An 18,891-nucleotide genomic window follows, 5' to 3' on the forward strand; every position below is an offset into this window, starting at 1 on the left:
TATGTCAAGGCTTCCCTGTTCCTTTAATGGATATATTTGTGGCTTGGCTTGAAGAATTCAAGAGGAACTGCTTTGTTTTAAAATAAAATGAAAATGTTCTTTAAAAAAAAAATCTAAGTGGTGAAAACTGCCTTGTCATCTCTATATTTAACTTTCATCTAAATTCATCTCTCATGTGACTAGTATTAACCAGTCCTCAGGATTTTCACTGTGTCCTCTGCACATATATTCAGAAAAGAAATATTCCAAGGGTTTTCAACATCGCTATACTGATTAATACTAAGATAATAACACACCAAGTAATACTATGATAGGGTTCTTCATCAGCACGGGAAGCTTTTTGATGTCATATCATATAATGGAAATCGGCATGATGTAATCCAGAGGTGGAACCTATCATCATGCTTGTATTTATTTCAGAAAAATCTTCAAATGAGAGATAGCAGAGTGTCTGGTAAAAGAGCATGAGCTTTGAGTTTGGTCAGAGCTCTATGCAGACAGTGGTTGGCTGTGTGATTTAGACAAGTCCTATAGCCCCTTTGAACCTCAGTGAAATATGTTAATCATACCTACCCCACAGCATGGTTGTGAGTTTTAAATGGAGATGAATATGTAAAGCACCAGGCACCATGCAGGCACATAGTAGGTATCCTGTAGATGTAAGTGATCTCCCTCTTTCTACTCAGTCTGAAAGACCTTTCGAAGGTTTCTTTCATCCCTCCTAGAATGTGTTTGATCTGGATGCTGCAGGAAGGGCATTGAAATGAAAACGAGTACTTTTTAGGTATAATTTGTAGTCTTTGCTTAAACTAATCGTAATAGAGCTTGAGTCCTTGAATCAGAGTATCAATATGTCTTCCAGCTTCTAGACAAATTACTTCCCTACTTCTGATGGGCATTAGTTGGAAATTAAGGGTCAGAAGTCACCCAGAGAACAATAGTGTTTACCTAGAGTGGAACGAATAATGCTTTTCTTTCCTTTTCTTTCTTTCTTTTTTTTTCTTGAGACTGAGTCTCGCTCTATCGCCCAGGCTGGAGTGCAGTGGTGCGATCTCAGCTCACTGCAACCTCCGCCTCCCAAGTTCAAGCGATTCTCATGCCTCAGCCTCCTGAGTAGCTGGGATTACAGGTGCATGTCACCACACCTGGCTAATTTTTGTATTTTTGGTAGAGACGGGGTTTCACCATTTGGCCAGGCTGGTCTTGAACTCCTGACCTCAAGTGATCTGCCTGCCACGGCCTCCCAAAGTGCTGAGATTACAGGCGTGAGCCACCAAGCGCAGCCCATTTCTTTCTTAAAACAATTCATTTAAAGCTGGGCATGGTGGTGCATGCCTGTAGTCCCAGGTACTCAGGAGGCCGAGGCAGAAAGATTTATTGCGCCCAGGAGTTAGAGACCAGCCTGGGCAACATAGCAAGAGCCTGTCTCAAAAAAACAAAGAAACAAAACCAACCAATTCATTTGGTTTCCTCTGTACATCAACCAATAACCCGAAGTAGCACAGTAGAGTAGCAAGAAGATGAGCTTGGAATCACACAGACCTTCCATTTACTAGCTGGATGACCCTGGGGCTTTCTCAGCCTCAGCTTCTATATCAGCAAAAATAGGGTTAATAATACCTGTCAGAGTATGAGGATGAGGATAAAGAAAGCATGTGAAAACCCTAGCACTGTGCCTGGTGCGTGGAAGGTGCTTAGTAAGTACTGCTTTTATCCTGGACTCTCTTGCAGACTCTCATACCTTACCTGGTTTAGGAGAAGGAATGGAGCAACTAAGTAAATCTATGTTTTGTTTTTATTCCTTTCTTATCACTGTTGAAAATAACATGGAAAATGTCATAAATGAAGTGCAAACCATTACAAAATACAGAATAATTTTCCTTGAAATGATCAGCAATGGCTCTGCAAGAGGTTACTTCATAATACGTATGAAAGTATATTAAAGCCCATATGAAGGTGTATGAAAGCCCAGCAACACAAAGGGGATGTGGTGATCTTTCTAAAATTTGTTGTGTTCAACTTTCCGTAAAACCATTTTGCAAGTAAAGTCACTATAAGTAACAGGTAGGAACAAAATTATAGAATAAGAGTTCCTCAAAGTTTCATCATTAGGGTTCTTTTCAATATTTTTAATACTTTTTCTTAAGGATTTCTTTAGTATATTTTTAAGCCCTTCCTCTTCTTTGTTCCATAACATTTGTGCTAACTTCTGTTGTATCATACATACTGCATTGTAACTGACATACCTCAAAAGCATGAATCATTTTATTTCTCTTATAACCTCCCTACTCCATGGTGGGCTCTCAAACAATATTTGCTGAGCTGAGAGCAAGAATTTATTTACATATGTTGACTATGTGATAATTCGAATAGATTTATCTTTATATATTGACTATATAATAATAGATAATATGTACTGAACATTTACTATGTTCGGACATCATAGGGTTTTTCAGCTAACAACTAATTTATTCTCACAATAAATCCTAAGTGTATATCATTATTTTCTCATTTTACTGATAAGAAAAATGAGATTAGAAGGGGCTAAGAGCACACAGCTATTTCATTGAAGACCTGGGATTCAAACCCAGGCACTTAAACATGAGAACCCATGTCCTTACCTATTACAATAAACTGCTTTTACTACAAACTATATATTTATTGTTTACCTGTTATTGTTGCCATTAAGCAGATTCATTTTGCTCTCTAGAGAGAGAGCATGCTTAGTGGAAAGAGCCAACAGGTTTGGGAATCAGGCTGACCTGAGTTAAAATCATGATTCAGTCACCGATAGCTGAATGTCTTTGAGCAAACCTCTTAATTCTTACTGAGTGTCAGTTTTCTTATCCATAACATAAGGATGATAGAAGCTGGATATGAAGATTGAATGAGGTGACAGAGGTAAGGTGTCTCACATAGGATCTGGCACATGGTAGCCACTCAGTTAGGTCATTATTACATTAGGAACTGAGGCTACTGCCCCTGACCCAGAGTCTAAAGCTAGCTTTCATTGTCTTGCACTGACATTTCCTTCTCTTTTGTTCAGTAGATATGCTCCTCTTTCCTTCAGGTGTCATGGCCTTACATGCCATATGTATGCCAACATTTCCTTCGTATCCATCTCATCCCAGACCCTGACTTGAACTTCAGTCTGTGATATCCAACTGCCTCCTCAGTATCTCTTTTTGGATTTCTAAAAGGCATCTCAAACTCAGCATGAACAAAAACTCTTGATTCCAGCTCCCACTAAATTTACTCCTCCTATAGTTTTCTCCATCTCAGCAAAAGGCAATTCCATGGAGAAGCTCCGGAGTCACTCTTGATTCCTTCCATCATTTATATCCCACATCTGATCCGTCAGTGACTCCTCTTGTCTCCAATTTCAACACATATCCAGAATCTGCCCACGTGTCCCTCCGTCTTCCACTCCTCCTCCTGTCAAGGCCACTTTATCTCTCCCCTGCATTCCTGCAGTAGCTTCCCAATTGATCTCCTTGCTTTTGCTCTTGCATCCTTCCCACAGGCTAGTCTCAACCCAGCAGCCCGGTGAGCCTTCAAACATATAAGTCAGGTCATGTCACCCTTCTGCTCAAAACCCTCTCATGCTTTCCCATCTCATTCAGGGTCAAAGCTTAAGTCCTCCAATGGCCTACAGAGCTTTACATGATTGGGTCCTGTTACTTTCCCGACCTAATCTTCTGCTACTCTCCCTCTTGCTTGTTCCGCCTCCATGACTCCTTGCTTCTTTGTGGATGTGCTATGCCTACTCCCTCCTTAGGGTCCCTGGCGTCTCCCCATGCTCGGATGAGTAAGTACTTGGCACGTAGTAGGTACTCAACAAATATTCTGAATGAATGGCTTGAATAATCATCTGGTTAAACACTGAGCTCACTTTGTATTGTGAGTCCCATGACTATTGCTCTTGTTTGCCCACCCCCCTACCCTGTAGCTTTTGCTTTTCCAGCAGTGACATCCTGACTCTCCCACTATGCCTGGGAAACTTGGCATTATTTATGATATCTATGAGAACTAGGATCAGGAAGATGAATTAGTTCTAAAATAGTTCCTAACTCCAGGTTTCACCAACATTTTCTTTCTTTTTTTTTTTTTTGGTAGAGATGGAGTCTCACTATGTTGCCTGGGCTGGTCTTGAACCCCTGGGCTCAAATGATCTTCCTGTCTCGGCCTTCCCAAAGTGTTGGGATTACAGGTATAAGCCACCATGCTTGGCCCATTTTCATTATTTTCTCCAAACATTTTCTAGAAAAAGGAACAGTTAACTGACTCAGGAATTCCATTTTCTTACTAGATACCTATATGCTGCTTCTGCAGTATTAACAGACATAACGAAGGACACAGTTTACCCACAGATTGCCCTGGATGACAGAGTAATGGTTGTAGATTCATCCTGCCTTGTGGTGTTTTTAAGGCATACAGAAAACAATTTCTTCCTGCTTCCAATATTCCTTTTTTTGCTAAAAAGGACCACTTGGATGCAGACCATTCTAGGTAACATCTTTTTCTATAAAAATCAATGTGATAAACTGTCTCAACTGTGCCTCTGGAGGGCTGGGTCCCTGTTACATCCACGAGTGCAATGGCTGCAGGTATAAAGGCAGTTGACTTCTTGAGAACGTGTTTTGGTACCTTACAAGGTGTTTTATGTAGAAATGGCAAGGTTTACCCTAAAACCAGACTGAGATCAAGCAAATACTGTCCATTTTCTTTGCCCCCCCTTATAGGATTCTCCTAAACGAAGAGGGGTAGGATAGGGATCTTTAAAGGTGATTGAATACATTAGGGGCAATGACTTCTATTTACCGCAAGCTGGGATGTCACACAGATCAGACTTAAAGTTTTCATCCAAGGTGAAGCACCAGGGAGCTTCCTTCTGATTCCCTGGGTTGCGGCAGTAGGAATGGCCTCCATTCAGCTCTGGGAAACGAAGGGCAGTGAAAGTGTGTGTGTGGGGATACTGGGAATTCCATGGCTGGCACTGGCGTCCTGATTTGGTCACACTGACGGTCCCCCGGTAGTCCACACCTGTGCTGTTATAACACTTGTGATCTGAAAAACACACAAAACCCCAAACAATTAGAAAGAAACATAGGAGATGCTGGAGCTCTCCTCTAGCCAGCAGTTTCTGGAGGGGAGGGCTGGTAATTAACCTCGTGGCCACAGCTTCCCCGCTGGTCAGGGGCCATGCAGGGCACTCTCCCTGCTTCGCTGGGCTTGGACCCAGGGCCTGCCTTGCAGTTACATTCCTGGGAGGATTTAAAGCTTTTGCTTCAGGAATAAAATCAGTCTTCCAAAAGTATTTTTAACATTGAACACAGAAGAAATCGGAAGTGGGGTGGGACCTGGGGGCACAGAAGTAATTTCCTAGTGAACAGTTCAAGGAAGGTTCAAGCCAAACTTTTCCTTCCATTCTGATTGACAGCCTTAGACATGAAATCATGTAATAAGGAATCTAGTTGGTATTGTAATTCACAGAACATGCTTATTAGAGGCTGTGCATTCTGGGTTTCTAACAAAAGTGGGGGCTATCTCTGTGCTGATGGGGTCGGCACCCTTGAGAAGCAGATCCCATTAAGTAGACCTCGCAGGTGGCCACAGGGGCTTAAAAGCACTGCAGAATCTATACAGTCGAACTGAATTGGAGTTTGGAGGAGTAATGACAATAATAATAATGTTGCTACTGAGCCCTTACCATGTGTTAGGCATTTTAGATGCATTCATTTACTTAACTCATAAAATAGTATTAACGACCAAAAGGAAACTAAAAAATTGCCGGTGAGATTAATGCTAGATGAAAGGGAACTGTACACTGAAATAGTCTTTTGCTTGGTGGTGTTGACGGGGTAGGGGATGGAGGCAAACCCATCTATATCTTTAAAATGGCGGTATGATATGGTTTGGGTCTGTGTCCCCACCAAATCTCATGTTGAATTGTAATCCCTAGGGTTGGAGGTGGGGACTGGTGGGAGGTGACTGTATCATGGGAGCAGGTTTCTTGTGAATGGTTTAGCACCAACCCCCCGTGGTACTGTCCTTGGGATAGTGAGTAAGTTCTCATTCTCATGGCCATTTAAAAGCATGTGGCACCTCCCCACTCACTCTCTCTTGCTCCTGCTCCTACCATGTAAGAAGCTTGTTCTCCCTCCACTTTCTGCCATGATTAGAAGCTTCCTGAGGACTCCTCAGAAGCAGAAGCTGCTATACTCCCTGTACAGCCTGCAGAACCACACGTGAGTCAATTAAACTTCCTTTCTTTATAAATTACCCAGTCTCAGGTATTTCTTTATAGCAATGCGAGAATGTACTGATACGTGCTATAATACACTTACCATTACATGTACCATTAGTGCATTTATTTAGTTCATTCACAATATTGTACAACCTTCACCACTATAGGTTCTAGAACACTTATATTACCCTAAAAGGAAACCCCGTATCTATTAAACAGTCACTCTCCACTACCCCTAGCCTGGCCCCTGGTAACCACTAATCTGAATTCTGTCTATATGGATTTATCTGTTCTGGAAATTTCATATAAATGGATCATACAATGGTGTCTGGCTTCTTTTACTTAGTATAATGTTTTCCAGGTTCATCCAGGTTTGTAGCATGTATCTGTATTTCATTCCTTTTTATGGATAAATAATGTTTCACCATGTGGATATACCACAATTTGTTTAACCACTCCTCTACTGATGGCATTTCGGTCATTTCCACCTTTTGGCTATTGTAAATAGTGTTGTTATAAACATTCTCGTATGAGTTTTTGTTTGAACATCTGTTTTCAGTTCTTTTGATTACATACTCAGGAGTAGAATTGCTAGGTCATATAGTAATTCTATGTTTAAGTTATGGAGAAACCAGCTCCCATATTTTAAAATTATTATCTTCATGAAGCTTCTTGAAGATAACTATGTCTAATCCACCACTGAATGCTCAGGCACAGTACTCAGCCCATTGGAAAATAATTTGATTAGCAGTATGAAAATCACTATGGGTCAAGGTCCAGTTTTCCCTGTGCCAACAGATTGCTGACCCTTAGAAGAGCACAGAAGGTCAGGGGCTACCACTTACTTTTATTTATAGGATCTGCCATGGGAATTCCAATCCGGATACAGTTCGCAGCTTCCGGGCTCTCTGGCTGGGGGAGATCTTCACAGTTTGGCAGTTTCAGCCTCATCAGAATCATGGGATTTGATCTTGCAAAAATGTACTCTGTTTGACACAGGACATTTTCCAGGATTTCACATTCATCGCGACACAAGTCACGGGGCTTTGGGACGGATGAAGTTTCATCGCAGTACGGGAAGGCATAGTGGCACAGGGAAGGAATGGCGAACTGAGAACACTTATCAGATAAGTGACTGGAAGTGCCAATCATAGTGAAAGCAGCTGGAAAACAAACACAATTATTAACTCCCAGAGGCCGGGGTTTATCTTCTTTGGTTATCTAGTCAACGGATATCAGATATAAACACACATTGCGAGGAATCCGCCGTGCTGAAACAGACAAGGCCCAGAGAAGGAGATTCATTTCAGATGTCTAAGCAGCTTACTTTCACTGGCTTGAAAAAAACCATTTTGACTACAAAGTTAAAAAAACAGGATTAAATTACATATGTACCATTTCCTAATAAAAAAATTAATTAAGTTAAAGTACAATATATTTTTCATTTTTTACTACAAAGCAATCGAACTTTGTGTTTCATCTGGTGCTTTTTATTAGTTTCGTGAGGCTTCTAAAACATTTGACAGCTGTAGGGACAGAATTTGTTTCTGCAGTGGCTGAGCCTGAGCACAGGATCCAGTTCCGTGTCTTGCTGGATGGCAAGAGTTGCTGGATGACTTAGGGTAACTTGCTTAATTTCCCTGTGGCTTGAATACTTTCTACTCCATCTTCTGAAAATGAGGCAACTCACTTGGAAGTTCTCAAAGAGCACAGTGCAATTGTTCCAATGTGTATCATCAAATATTAGTGGTTCCTTAGCTTAATCTCTTACTAGTAGGGTAAGATGCACAAAAAGCGCACCAGCCTACCTTTGAATACCGCTATTGACAAGGAGCTTACACCTCACAAGGAAACCTGTGAGGTTGCTGATACATTATTTCCCCAAGTATGTTGCTCAGAACATTAATCATGTGAAATAGAATAGTGTTTGAGAAACAAGCCAACAAGTTTGGGAAACGCTGGGATAAACAAAGGTAAATGAATTTTTTAAAAAAACTTCCCACCAGGCTGATACCCATTAGAAATCTCCAAGAGAGGATTTTTATAAATAGGTTACCAATTATTTACAGCAAAACTTCCACTTTTTTTTTTTTGAGACAGTCTCACTCTGTTGCCCAGGCTGGAGTGCAGGGTTACGCTCTCAGCTCAGTGCAACTTCTGCCTCCCAGTTTCAAGGGATTCTCATGCCTCAGCCTCCCACATAGCTGGAACTACATGCACGTGCCACCGCACCCAGCTAATTTTTGTATTGTTTTTTAGTAGAGATGGGGTTTTGCTATGTAGGCCAGGCTGGTCTTGAACTCCTGGCTTCAAGTGATCCACCCGCCTCAGCCTCCCAAAGTGCTGGGATTACAGGAGTGAGCCACTGTGCCTGGCCCAAAATGTCTACTTGTTTTTCTGGATATTCAGTTAAAAGTACGTTAAGGCATTCTTACATTAGGTTGAAATGGGTGTTTAACAGCTCCTCCCTGTCAGTCTTACTGCTGTTTGAAATTTCAGAATTCTCTTCCTGTTGAAATGAGGGCTTCAGAAAATGGCAACTACCTATGCCTATAGTTGCTGCTTTTGGTTGGTTAAAAAGTCCTCCAGGACGCTGAGGCAGGAGAATGGCATGAACCTAGGAAGCGGAGCTTGCAGTGAGCCGAGATCGTGCCACTGCATTCCAGCCTGGGTGACAGAGCGAGACTCCATCTCAAAAAAAAGAAGTCTTTCTCCCTCTTTCCCCCAGCCTCCTCTCAGTTCCTTCACATTCCTCATAGCACATAGCTTCCACATAGCTTCTGGGCCTTTTGCTGTTCTATGTTTCTGCCTTGGGTTCGTTCTTACCTCTCCTAAACCCTAGGGTTGCCAGATAAAGAAAAAGACAATGGTAACGTTTTAATTTCAGATAAATATTTATGACATACTTATACTAAAAAATTATTCGTTGTTTATCTGAAATTCAAATGTTACTGGGTATCCTGAATTTTTATTTCTAGATATGGCAACCTCATTAGAATGTCACGAAGGCAGTGTGAATGGATTGCAAAGGATATGTGACACAGAGGCATCATAACTACACTAATGGAAGGGGACAAAGCTGCTGTAACCACCAGAATGATGCATGCAAAATCCTACGAGGTAGCCTAGGCTACTTTAACTCATGTGTGCTAGCAAGTGCTTCGCTACTAGATTTCTATCAAAAGGATACTTTCAATTAAGAAAAATGAAGAGTGAAATGTTGAAAGCTAGAGCAAGAAGAGACCAATGGTCATCTTGCTTCATCACTCATTTCACAGATGAAGAAGGGGACTTTTCGGGAAAGTAAGCAATTTCCCCAAAGTTCACTGTCATAATAGTTCTGGGATGAGTGTCCAGAATTCTAAACTCTAAATTCATCCCCTCTCAGTTGACATCATGTTGCTTCTAAACAGTAAGCTCTGTGAGGGCAGAGACGTACCTGGCTTATTTACACACCATCATCTCTCCCATTCAGGTTCAGTTCCTGGTATGCTGAAAGCACTTAATAATATTTATTGAGTGTTTGAATGAATGTGAGATTTCGCAAAGCTTCCTTTTCCTCTAAGGGCAACCTTCAATAAATTACTTTAATGTAAATTCCAGAGCACAGAGATCATGTCTCTTGCTTTTTTATGGTCCTGCTCCCAACCTCCATGCTGAGCTTAATCCTTTGTCAAGAGAGGAGCTCAATAAAACTTTTGGTGAGAAAAATAGTTATTCAAGGGACAAATATAATTTCATTGGTGCTACCTACCTGTGATCTGATTTTCTATTTCCCCTTGCATGTGCAAAGACTCCATATAGACGGTGCGGTTGCCAATAAATCTTGCACATGCAATCCCTCTGTATGGCTGACAGAATCCATCTTCTTCATACTCATCTCTGAAAGAAAGCATAGACACATTAGCTGATGCACCACTTACATACAAGGCACAAGCTCTGACTGCGCGATACCCTAAATAGTCACTAGGGGGCATAGTTGGGCACAATATACAAAAGACTGGGCTAAGGAATTGGGCTTTTGCTCAGTTCTTAAAACATCTGTTGGTCACGTTGGTCAAGTTTCCTACACCCCCAGAAAGTCATCCTGAAGCACAAAATCATCCTTAAATATGGGAGAAAATGCTTTTATTTTCGCAGCTGGTGGTGAGCTGGAAGATGATGTAGTTATAGGAGTAAAGAGGAAATGAGTTGGAAATCTGGGCACATGTTCTACAGTTTTTTGTTTTTTAAGCACAGATTATTTCTGCTTCATTTGCTACAAAGGCATGGGCGACCAGATCCACTCCAAATGATGTGTCAATTAGGGGGATCCATGGGGTGAGAAGCTGGGTGCAGCTGGAAAGAAACCCGAGGGCAGCCCAGTTAGGTGGCTCTTCACTGCTGAACCTCCATTATCTGTACCCTGCCCAAAGAGGACCAGGGCAAACCATGGTCTGGAGAATTTGAATTGAGTCACTAAATCCAAGGAAATCTAGAGAAAATGTCCATGGAAATTTTGCTTTCATGCTTCTCTACGATTTTAAAAAATAGTCTTCTTAAAATTTGGGGGCCTCAAAATTATAATACTTTTTTAATAAGGAGGGGTAGCAGATTTCATCCTGAAGACAGAGGGACACCAGAAATGACATGATTCATGTGCCAGGTAAAAGGACTGGAGATCTAAGGCTAGAGATGAAGACCCAAGATGGCAGGCTCAACCTGAAAGGGCAGAGGCTACCATCTCCCACAAGGGCCTACAATGAGCACAAGAGCCCTCGAGTGCAGAACATCCAGCTGTTTCTCAAAGGCAGACCATAGCCAAACCAAAGTCTGCCTGCCACATGTATAAGTTGACTTCAACCCTGGATGCTCCTCCTCAATACATCATCTCAAAAAAAAAACCAAAAAAACAAACAAACCATTTTTCCCCTTTGGTTTCTTCTAAGTAAAAATCCCTCAGAGCAAAGTCAGGAGAACAAAATTCTCTTCCTGAGTTTAACATTTGGGCACCCTTAGGCAAGCTGTCTGAGCCCTATGAGCCACAATTTTCTCATCTACAAGTTGGACACAGTAACTGACTTCTCTGCCCTACAAGGGAAAGTCATGACGAGCCCATCAGATAATGTAAAAGCTTTTTTAAATTGTAGAGATAATATATGGCTATTCTTAAAGTATTTACAATGACCAAAGAGGACATTTATTTAAAAGACAGTTATTTACTAAGCTCCCACATCGTAAGAGAGACTGCGGTTAGTGCTATGGTGCTGCACTTCCCGGCTTGAAGGTCTAGTGTAGGAGTCTAGAAAGTCAAAGTATAGCAGCAAACCAAGTGGAAAAAATCACCTGATAGGACACTAATTTTCTGCTTCTCTCTACTCCCATTCATTGAAATAATCATTTATAGGTGAAGGTGGGGGAAGTATCTTCAGTTTAGTCCTGAAAATAGTTTGTATTGCAAAGCTCTTAAAAACTTAACCTTTAAATACACATACAAATTAATATATCATATACCTGACATAAAGACATTGAAATTTTACTGTTGCACAATCCTGCAAGCACTCCACATGTTTACTTTCATAAATCCTAGAGTAATGCTGAAGCCTTTTTGGCTTAAATTTTACTTGGGTTGTAAAATTAACCCAATTTTTATTGGGTAACTAATACCATAAACCTATGGGGAGAAAGAAGGTTCTTGATGACCTACACTTGGATCTCGGAAACCTAAGTACAGAGACCAGAATACACCCCCATGCCACCCCCCTGCTATTACAGATGATGCTTTTCTATCCCTAGGCATTAGCAGAGCCCTGGATTTTTAAGGTGTCATTATGAGAACACTTCTTTCTCCTCCACATTAAACTCTCAAGGCTTCAATTTATATCTCTTGGGAGGACAAAACCCTGGAATTACCCCCAGATATAAATCCCCAACCTACTGGGAGTTCCCATATTTTATGTGTAAGGCTTAGGCTAAACTTCTTACCACCTTTCCAGTTCAAGACTCTTAAAAAGACTCTTTGAATACTTTTTTTCAGAATAAAATGGAATGCAATTCCTTGGCTGCACATTTCTTATCAAGGGCTTAGAACTGCAGGTGTATTAAATTTTTGACTATTCCCAGAATTCCTACTATCCTGTTCAGTCTCCTGGGAGACAGATTTTTTAAAAAGAACACAAAAATCCCCCAAACCAGTATGTACTGTTATCTGCTGGGGAGTGGTTCTGTCTCGGCTCCTTATGAGAATCGCCTTGGCAGCACTTTAGGAGGCCGAGGCGGGTGGATCATCTGAGGTCAGGAGTTCAAGACCAGCCTAGTCAACATGGTGAAAACCCATCTCTACTAAAAATACAAAAATTAGTTGGGTGTGGTGGCAGGTGCCTGTAATCCCAGCTGGTCAGGGGCTGAGGTGGGAGAATCACTTGAACCTAGGAGGTTCAAGTTGCAGTAAGCCAAGATCATGCCACTTCACTCCAGCCTGGGTGACAGAGTGAGACTCCATCTCAAAAAAAAAAAAACAAGAATGAAAGAATCTCCTTGAGAAGCTTTGGAAATACGAATGCCCAGGCCCCACCTTAGACCTATTAAATCATAGTCTTTGGGGATGAGGCTTAGGTATCTATGCTTAAAGAAACCTATCCGGTGATTTGAATGTCGTTGAGAACTACAACACTGAAAAAAACCAAACATCTATTAAGTGTCTGCTGCTCTGGGCTGGGTACTGTGTTAGGTGCTTTCTTCGAAGCAGCCCCTGATGAGCTATTATCCTTATTTTACGAGGGAGAAACAAATTCAGAGAAGTTAAGTAACTTGTTCAAATTCACAAAGCCAGTCTGGTGGAGCTAGGATTTAAACTGAAACTCAAGATGAGGCCACTATCCCATGTTGTTAGGTCTGTAACTATGTTCTGCGTTTCAATACTACTCTTAGTTAAATCAGCCTACTTGAGAAAGAGACCTTATAATGAGTCTTGATTCTGTACCAGATACTGCTAAGTTTTATAAAACAGATATTAAGTCATTTAATCCCAAAAACAATCTTATAAAAAAGGTAAAGATGTAATTATTCCCATTTTACAGATGAGAAAAGTGAGACTCAGAAAGCATAGAGAACTTATCCAAAGTTACGCAGCAAGTAGAAGAGCTAGATTTGCCCTAAATAGTGTTTCTAACCACACTCTATAGCTTCTTTCCAAGTGGTTTGGCGATGGAGTTTTTGCAGTGCTTACAGGGGCTTTCTGCTGTGGAGAAGCTTTGGTGTATGCTGGGTGGTAAAAGGTTTTCTTTTAAACATGAAGTCAAAATCACATTTCTTTCTTTTCCATTTTTCACCACTGGCTTTGGCTGGAGGGGAACAAATACTCCTCCCAGCATTAATCAGCTTTATGCTTTTTTCCAGCTCACACTTCTTTCATCATTGATGTCTTCCTGCCTCACTCCATGCTCAGCAAATTAAAAACATGAAGCAAGTGGCAAGGCAGCAAAAGTGCAAGGGTACTTGCAATGAGCGTGCCCGAGGCTGCATTCAATGGAGAAGAAAAGTGCATTGTGAAAGGGCAAATGGAATTTGGCCATTCATCACAGTGGCTGGCACCAGCGTGTGCCGCTGCCTCACCATGATGTCAAGGTGCAGGGGTGCTTTGTGATGGGAACTCATGTTTCTCATAAAAGTAATTGAGTTACCATGTTGCCAGCCTCTACAACCTGCCATATTCTCTGCCATGGGATTGGGAAACGCAAACGTGGTCTGTAATCCACCTCCAGGGTCTCCTCCTTCTCCAGGGCAAGGAGCTTATGAAGGATACTTGAAGAGTGCTAAGAGGGATCATGGAACAGTGTGGCAGCAAAAGGAGTGCCCATCTAGGAACCACTGCAGAGCAAGGAAAGGAAATGCTGTTCTGCAGAGACTTCATAATCTAGTTCTTGCCAGTTTTTCCAGCTTCCTTCCCTGCCAGACAAGCCTACGAGCCTGATGATACTAGTCATGTGGATGATCTTGCTAGTCTCAAACCACAGGATGCACTTCAATGCTGACATGGCTTGACCCATGCTCATCCTGAGGGCTGGTATGCACTCCACCCCCTCGTTCACCTTATGAATGTTCTCATCTTTCAGATCCAAATGCCCCTACCTTCCCTGGAAAGTTAGTCACTCACTAACCCCACCCATTCCCAGTACTTTCATCAAACCATTCCACAGATTTCCAGTTTCATATACTATTTTATCTGTTTAGCGCCCACCTTACCACTGACCGGCCAATAGAACTAGAAGAGATGAGGAGACTGTCCCAGGGTAGCCCACCAACGTGGACCCTTCTCCATACCAGGAGTATCCTCTAAATTGGAAGCCATTTTCTTCCTCATCAGAATATACAGGGCATGGGCAGACATAGCTGAACTGATCGGTACTGACAAACTTGGCCCTCAAATATTCTTTTTGGGGATAATTTCAGTTAAAATGCCTATCTCTCCTTTTTTTTTTTTTTTTTGAGATGGAGTCTCGCTCCCATTGCGCAGGCTGGAGTGCAGTGGTGCGATCTCAGCTCACTGAAACCTCCACCTCCTGGGTTCAAGTGATTCTCCTTCCTCAGCCTCCTGAGTAGAGGGATTAGAGGCATGTGCCACCATGCCTGGCTAATTTTTGTATTTTTAGTAGAGACACTGTTTCACCATGTTGGCCAGGCTGGTCTTGAACTCCTGACCTCAGATGATCCACCTGCCTCGGCTTCCCAAAGTGCTAGGATTACAGGCGTGAGCCACCGTGCCTGGCCTCCTACCTCTTCTTAATGAGAAGAGAATGGATGCAGAGGGACTTTCCTGACTGTAAAATCTCACTTAAACCAAAGAATTGAAAACAGGTACTCAAACACACACTTGTACACAAATGTGCAGAGCAGCACTATTCACAATAGTCCAAATGTGGGAACAACTCAGGTGTTTATCAACAGATGAATGGATAGACAAAAGGTGGTAGATACCTACAATAGACTATATTATTCAGTCACGAAAAATGAATGAGGTACTGAAACAGGTTATGATGTGGGAAAGCCTCAAAAACATGCTAAGTGAAATAAGCTGAACAAAAAGGGCACATATTGTATGATCCCATTTATATGAAATATTTAAAATAGGTAAGTCTTTAGAGAAAAGCAGATTGGTGGTTGCTAGGGGCTGGGGACAGGGAGGAATAAGAAGTAACTGCTTAGCGGGCATGGAATTTTATTTTGGGATGATGAAAATGTTTTGGAACTAGACAGATGTGGTGGTTATACAACATTATGAATATACTAACTACTGTTGACTTATTCATTTTAATATGGTTAATTCTGGCTGGGTGCAGTGGCTCATGCCTATAATCCCCACACTTTAGGAGATCAAGGTGGGAGGATCACTTGAGGCCTGGAGTTCAAGACCAGCCCGGACAACATAGTGAGACTCTGTCTCTACAAAAATAAAAATAAAAAAATTAGCAGGGCATGGTGGCACACACATGTAGTCCTATCTATTCAGGGGGCTGAGGCAGGAGGATTGCTTGAGTCCAGGAGTTTGAGGCTGCAGTTAGCCGTGATCACACCACTGCACTCCAGCCTGGGTGACAGAGCAAGACCATCTCTTTAAAACATAACGATAATAAAATAAATAATAAAATAAAATGGTGAACTCTATGTTATGTGAATTCCACCTTAATTAAAAAAAAATATCATTTACACAAGGGCCAAGGTAGAGGGACCTTGGGAGAGGGCCAGTGGTTGCCAATTCAAGCCTCGAGGTGGGGGAGGTCGTGGGGGTAGCTTTGTAAGTCATTTCCAAGCAGACTAATCTGATATAAGCATGAGCAGTTTACTCAGTATCAGCAGGTTCTTTTGTTCTGATTCTCATGGCTCTTCAAATGGAATGCCAGGGACAGTGACTCGGCAATCCCACAGCATGGCAGCCTCATAGGGACAGAGTGCAGTGAGTTAAATAGCCCAACACCTCTGACTTCTGAATTTATCCCCCCAGCCCCTTTCATACACCCTGTTTTGAGCCATGGAGAGGAAATCACATCAAGATGGCTGCCCCTAAAACCCTTGAAGGAAAGTCATCACACAGCTCAAAGAGATAGAGGGTCCACAGGTTTGCTCAGTGAGCAGTTTATTAAAGTGGGAGTTATTTTCTGTCATGTGGATAGTAATTTCTCTTTACTCAAGCAAACACAACTTACTAATGCTTTCCCAAAAGACCATCACGGCCATGAATAAATGGAAAATATCCCTTTTTAAAACTTGTGAATCAGGCCACCTATTAGCAGATCTGGTTAAAAGCATGGCCACATAATGACTCTAGTAACCTCAAGCGAGTGTGAAGCTTCCCACTTCAGAGGCAGGGTTCTTCTCCCTTGGGAGGGGCAAACAGATCTCTTAAGGTAAAATTAGCCTTGGCTTTTAATAAAAATGGGGCTATATTATAAAATGAAGGATCCAAGTAAAAGACGCAGAATTATTCCAATGTAGACAGAAGATCAGAGACATAGAAACTTAAAGAACAGATTATAATTGGAGGTGGTCTGAAAAGTTACCTTCTATTCCAACCTATCTCCTTCCTCTTCCGGAGGAGACTTCAAGCCTGGAAGCAACCTTAATCAACTGCTAACCAGGAGGAGGGGGCATCATTTAAATCTTATCAGCTCTGGCTGCACACACCTTGAAATGATGGCCCTGGGAGAGGGAGCATCTCTGGACAGGTATAGGCAGAGACAAGGAAAGGGATGGCTGGGGAGGGTGAGCATCCAGGAAGGGGAGCTGTCGGGAGCACCAAAAGCAGACTTCGCCTCAGGCTGGCTGTGGTCAAGAGATTACAGGTTAAATATGTGATCCTGAAGTTATCTCACAAACTCTGCTTTCTAAAGACCGGTCTGAAAGTGGGCATCAAAAAGTACGTGTTAACATACTTGACCTTTAAGGTCAGTTTTCAAAGGGAGCCAATCAAGGCATGTCAACCCAGAGGGCCAACGACTCACAGAGAAGCCTTAAATCTATAGGGTTGAGAATTCAGCTAACCCTTACATCCCTTTTTCTTTTATTGGAATGCCTTTGTAAGCATAAGCAATTTTGAGGTGACTGTGTCGAATATCACATGCTGGTTCCCACATCTGGTCAGTGACAATTTGGTTAACATTTATTCGCTTAGCTAAAGAGTCCCTCGACCTGTTTCATACCACCTTTTTTCTTTAAAAAATTAAATCAAAATTTTGAAGTTTTTTTCCCTTGGCTATTAAAACAAACAGATGAATAATGTTCTGTCATAATTTCCAGAGCAGCACGTAAGAGTTACTTGTGTCCAACTCAGAAAAGGGAAGGTATTGGTTTTGCTTCATAGTGATGTTTGGAAACACAAGGGTTTGCATTTCACTTGGAACAGGAGCAGAATTACCCAGGCTTGTATCTCACACACGTAATTTGAAGGAAAATTATGTGTGTAATATATTTTATTCCTATTTAAACACACATTTGAAATGATAGGACTGCACTAGTACAGTATTTGCAAGAATACAGAAGATTGCTAATCAAAAGAATTGAGTGATTTTTTACTGTCTTCAATTTACTGAGGTTTTCATGGTAGGGCGGTCTTGCACCTTCTAAGAATGCTTTGGATGTTTTTACTTTTCCTCTGTTAAGGGCCTGCTTTGCCCCCAAGGTTAGGCTGAAGCTGGAAATGCATAGGTGACACTTGGAGTCCCCGAGTTCAGGGCCCCCGAGTTCTTATTAGAGACCCCTTGGATGTGCTTTGGCAGTTCTCCAAATATCAGGCTTTCAAACCACCCCCTAAAATTGCCTATTAAGAATAATGGGACTTTAGAATAATATGAAATTCACACATACCAATCTAGGCAGATTTTCTACCACAAATGTTACTGGAATTGCTTTGATTTTTTTTTTTTCTTTCCTTTTATGCCTTTGGCCATGGATTGAAAAAAGAGAAGGTTTGTGGAAAGAGTGGTAAATGGAATTTAGGGACATCTTAGGAGGGTTTTAGTTTCATCTTACTACTCAGAAGTGGGGTGAAACCCAATCCCCAATTCTTGCTTTTCTGTCTCATCTCAGCTTTGTTTCCCATTCCTTCTGCTGATGGTGGTTACAAAAGACTACTGGCCTCCGTAAAAAGCAATGGTGAGTTTAATGCCTCTCTGTACCCTCAACTCCAAAGGCCATACAGAGATGCCCATGTCACAGGTAGAATCTTACACATTTTTATAATTGCAGAAGCAGCAATTCACATTAAAATAGTGATTAATTTGTAAGGCACAGATTTGTCCTGTTCCTTCTCTGTTTCAATCCTCCTAAAGGCGTCCCTTGCCATGCTAAGTAAAACTGGCATCTTTACAATATCCTTACATCATCTTCTCCCGCCTCACCTCGCCTCTCTGACCTCTTGCCCTGCCACTTCCCCCCGACCCTTACTTGATTATTACCTATTGTGTTAATATTTAGTCTCATCAGGCATACTCTCTATTGATATATTCAATTGTTTATTGTTTATAAACAAACTTCATGGGAATAGGAACTTTGTTTTGGTCACTACTATGTCCCTAATGGCCAGAATAGTGCCTATTAAGTATCAAGTTGTTGATACTTAATAAATAAATGCTTAATAAGTGAATTAAACCTCTCCCACTTTTTATTTTAAT

General features: G+C 41.6%; 1 protein-coding gene across 4 annotated transcripts in view; it reads right to left on the reverse strand.

Moving 5' to 3' along the window:
* Positions 1 to 18,891, reverse strand: part of ROR1 (receptor tyrosine kinase like orphan receptor 1) — a 420,883-nt gene that overhangs the window by 33,895 nt on the left and 368,097 nt on the right. For all 4 annotated transcript variants that reach the window (XM_054493632.2, XM_063654683.1, XM_063654677.1 and 1 more), the window contains 3 exons: positions 10,002 to 10,129; positions 7,093 to 7,410; positions 4,822 to 5,067 (listed from right to left, as the gene is read on the reverse strand). In XM_054493632.2, coding sequence (XP_054349607.1) covers positions 4,822 to 5,067; positions 7,093 to 7,410; positions 10,002 to 10,129 — 692 coding nt within the window. The remainder of the gene's footprint in view (positions 1 to 4,821; positions 5,068 to 7,092; positions 7,411 to 10,001; positions 10,130 to 18,891) is intronic.

The sequence above is a fragment of the Pongo pygmaeus genome, chromosome 1, assembly GCF_028885625.2.
Source record: "Pongo pygmaeus isolate AG05252 chromosome 1, NHGRI_mPonPyg2-v2.0_pri, whole genome shotgun sequence".
Taxonomy (NCBI): domain Eukaryota; kingdom Metazoa; phylum Chordata; class Mammalia; order Primates; family Hominidae; genus Pongo; species Pongo pygmaeus.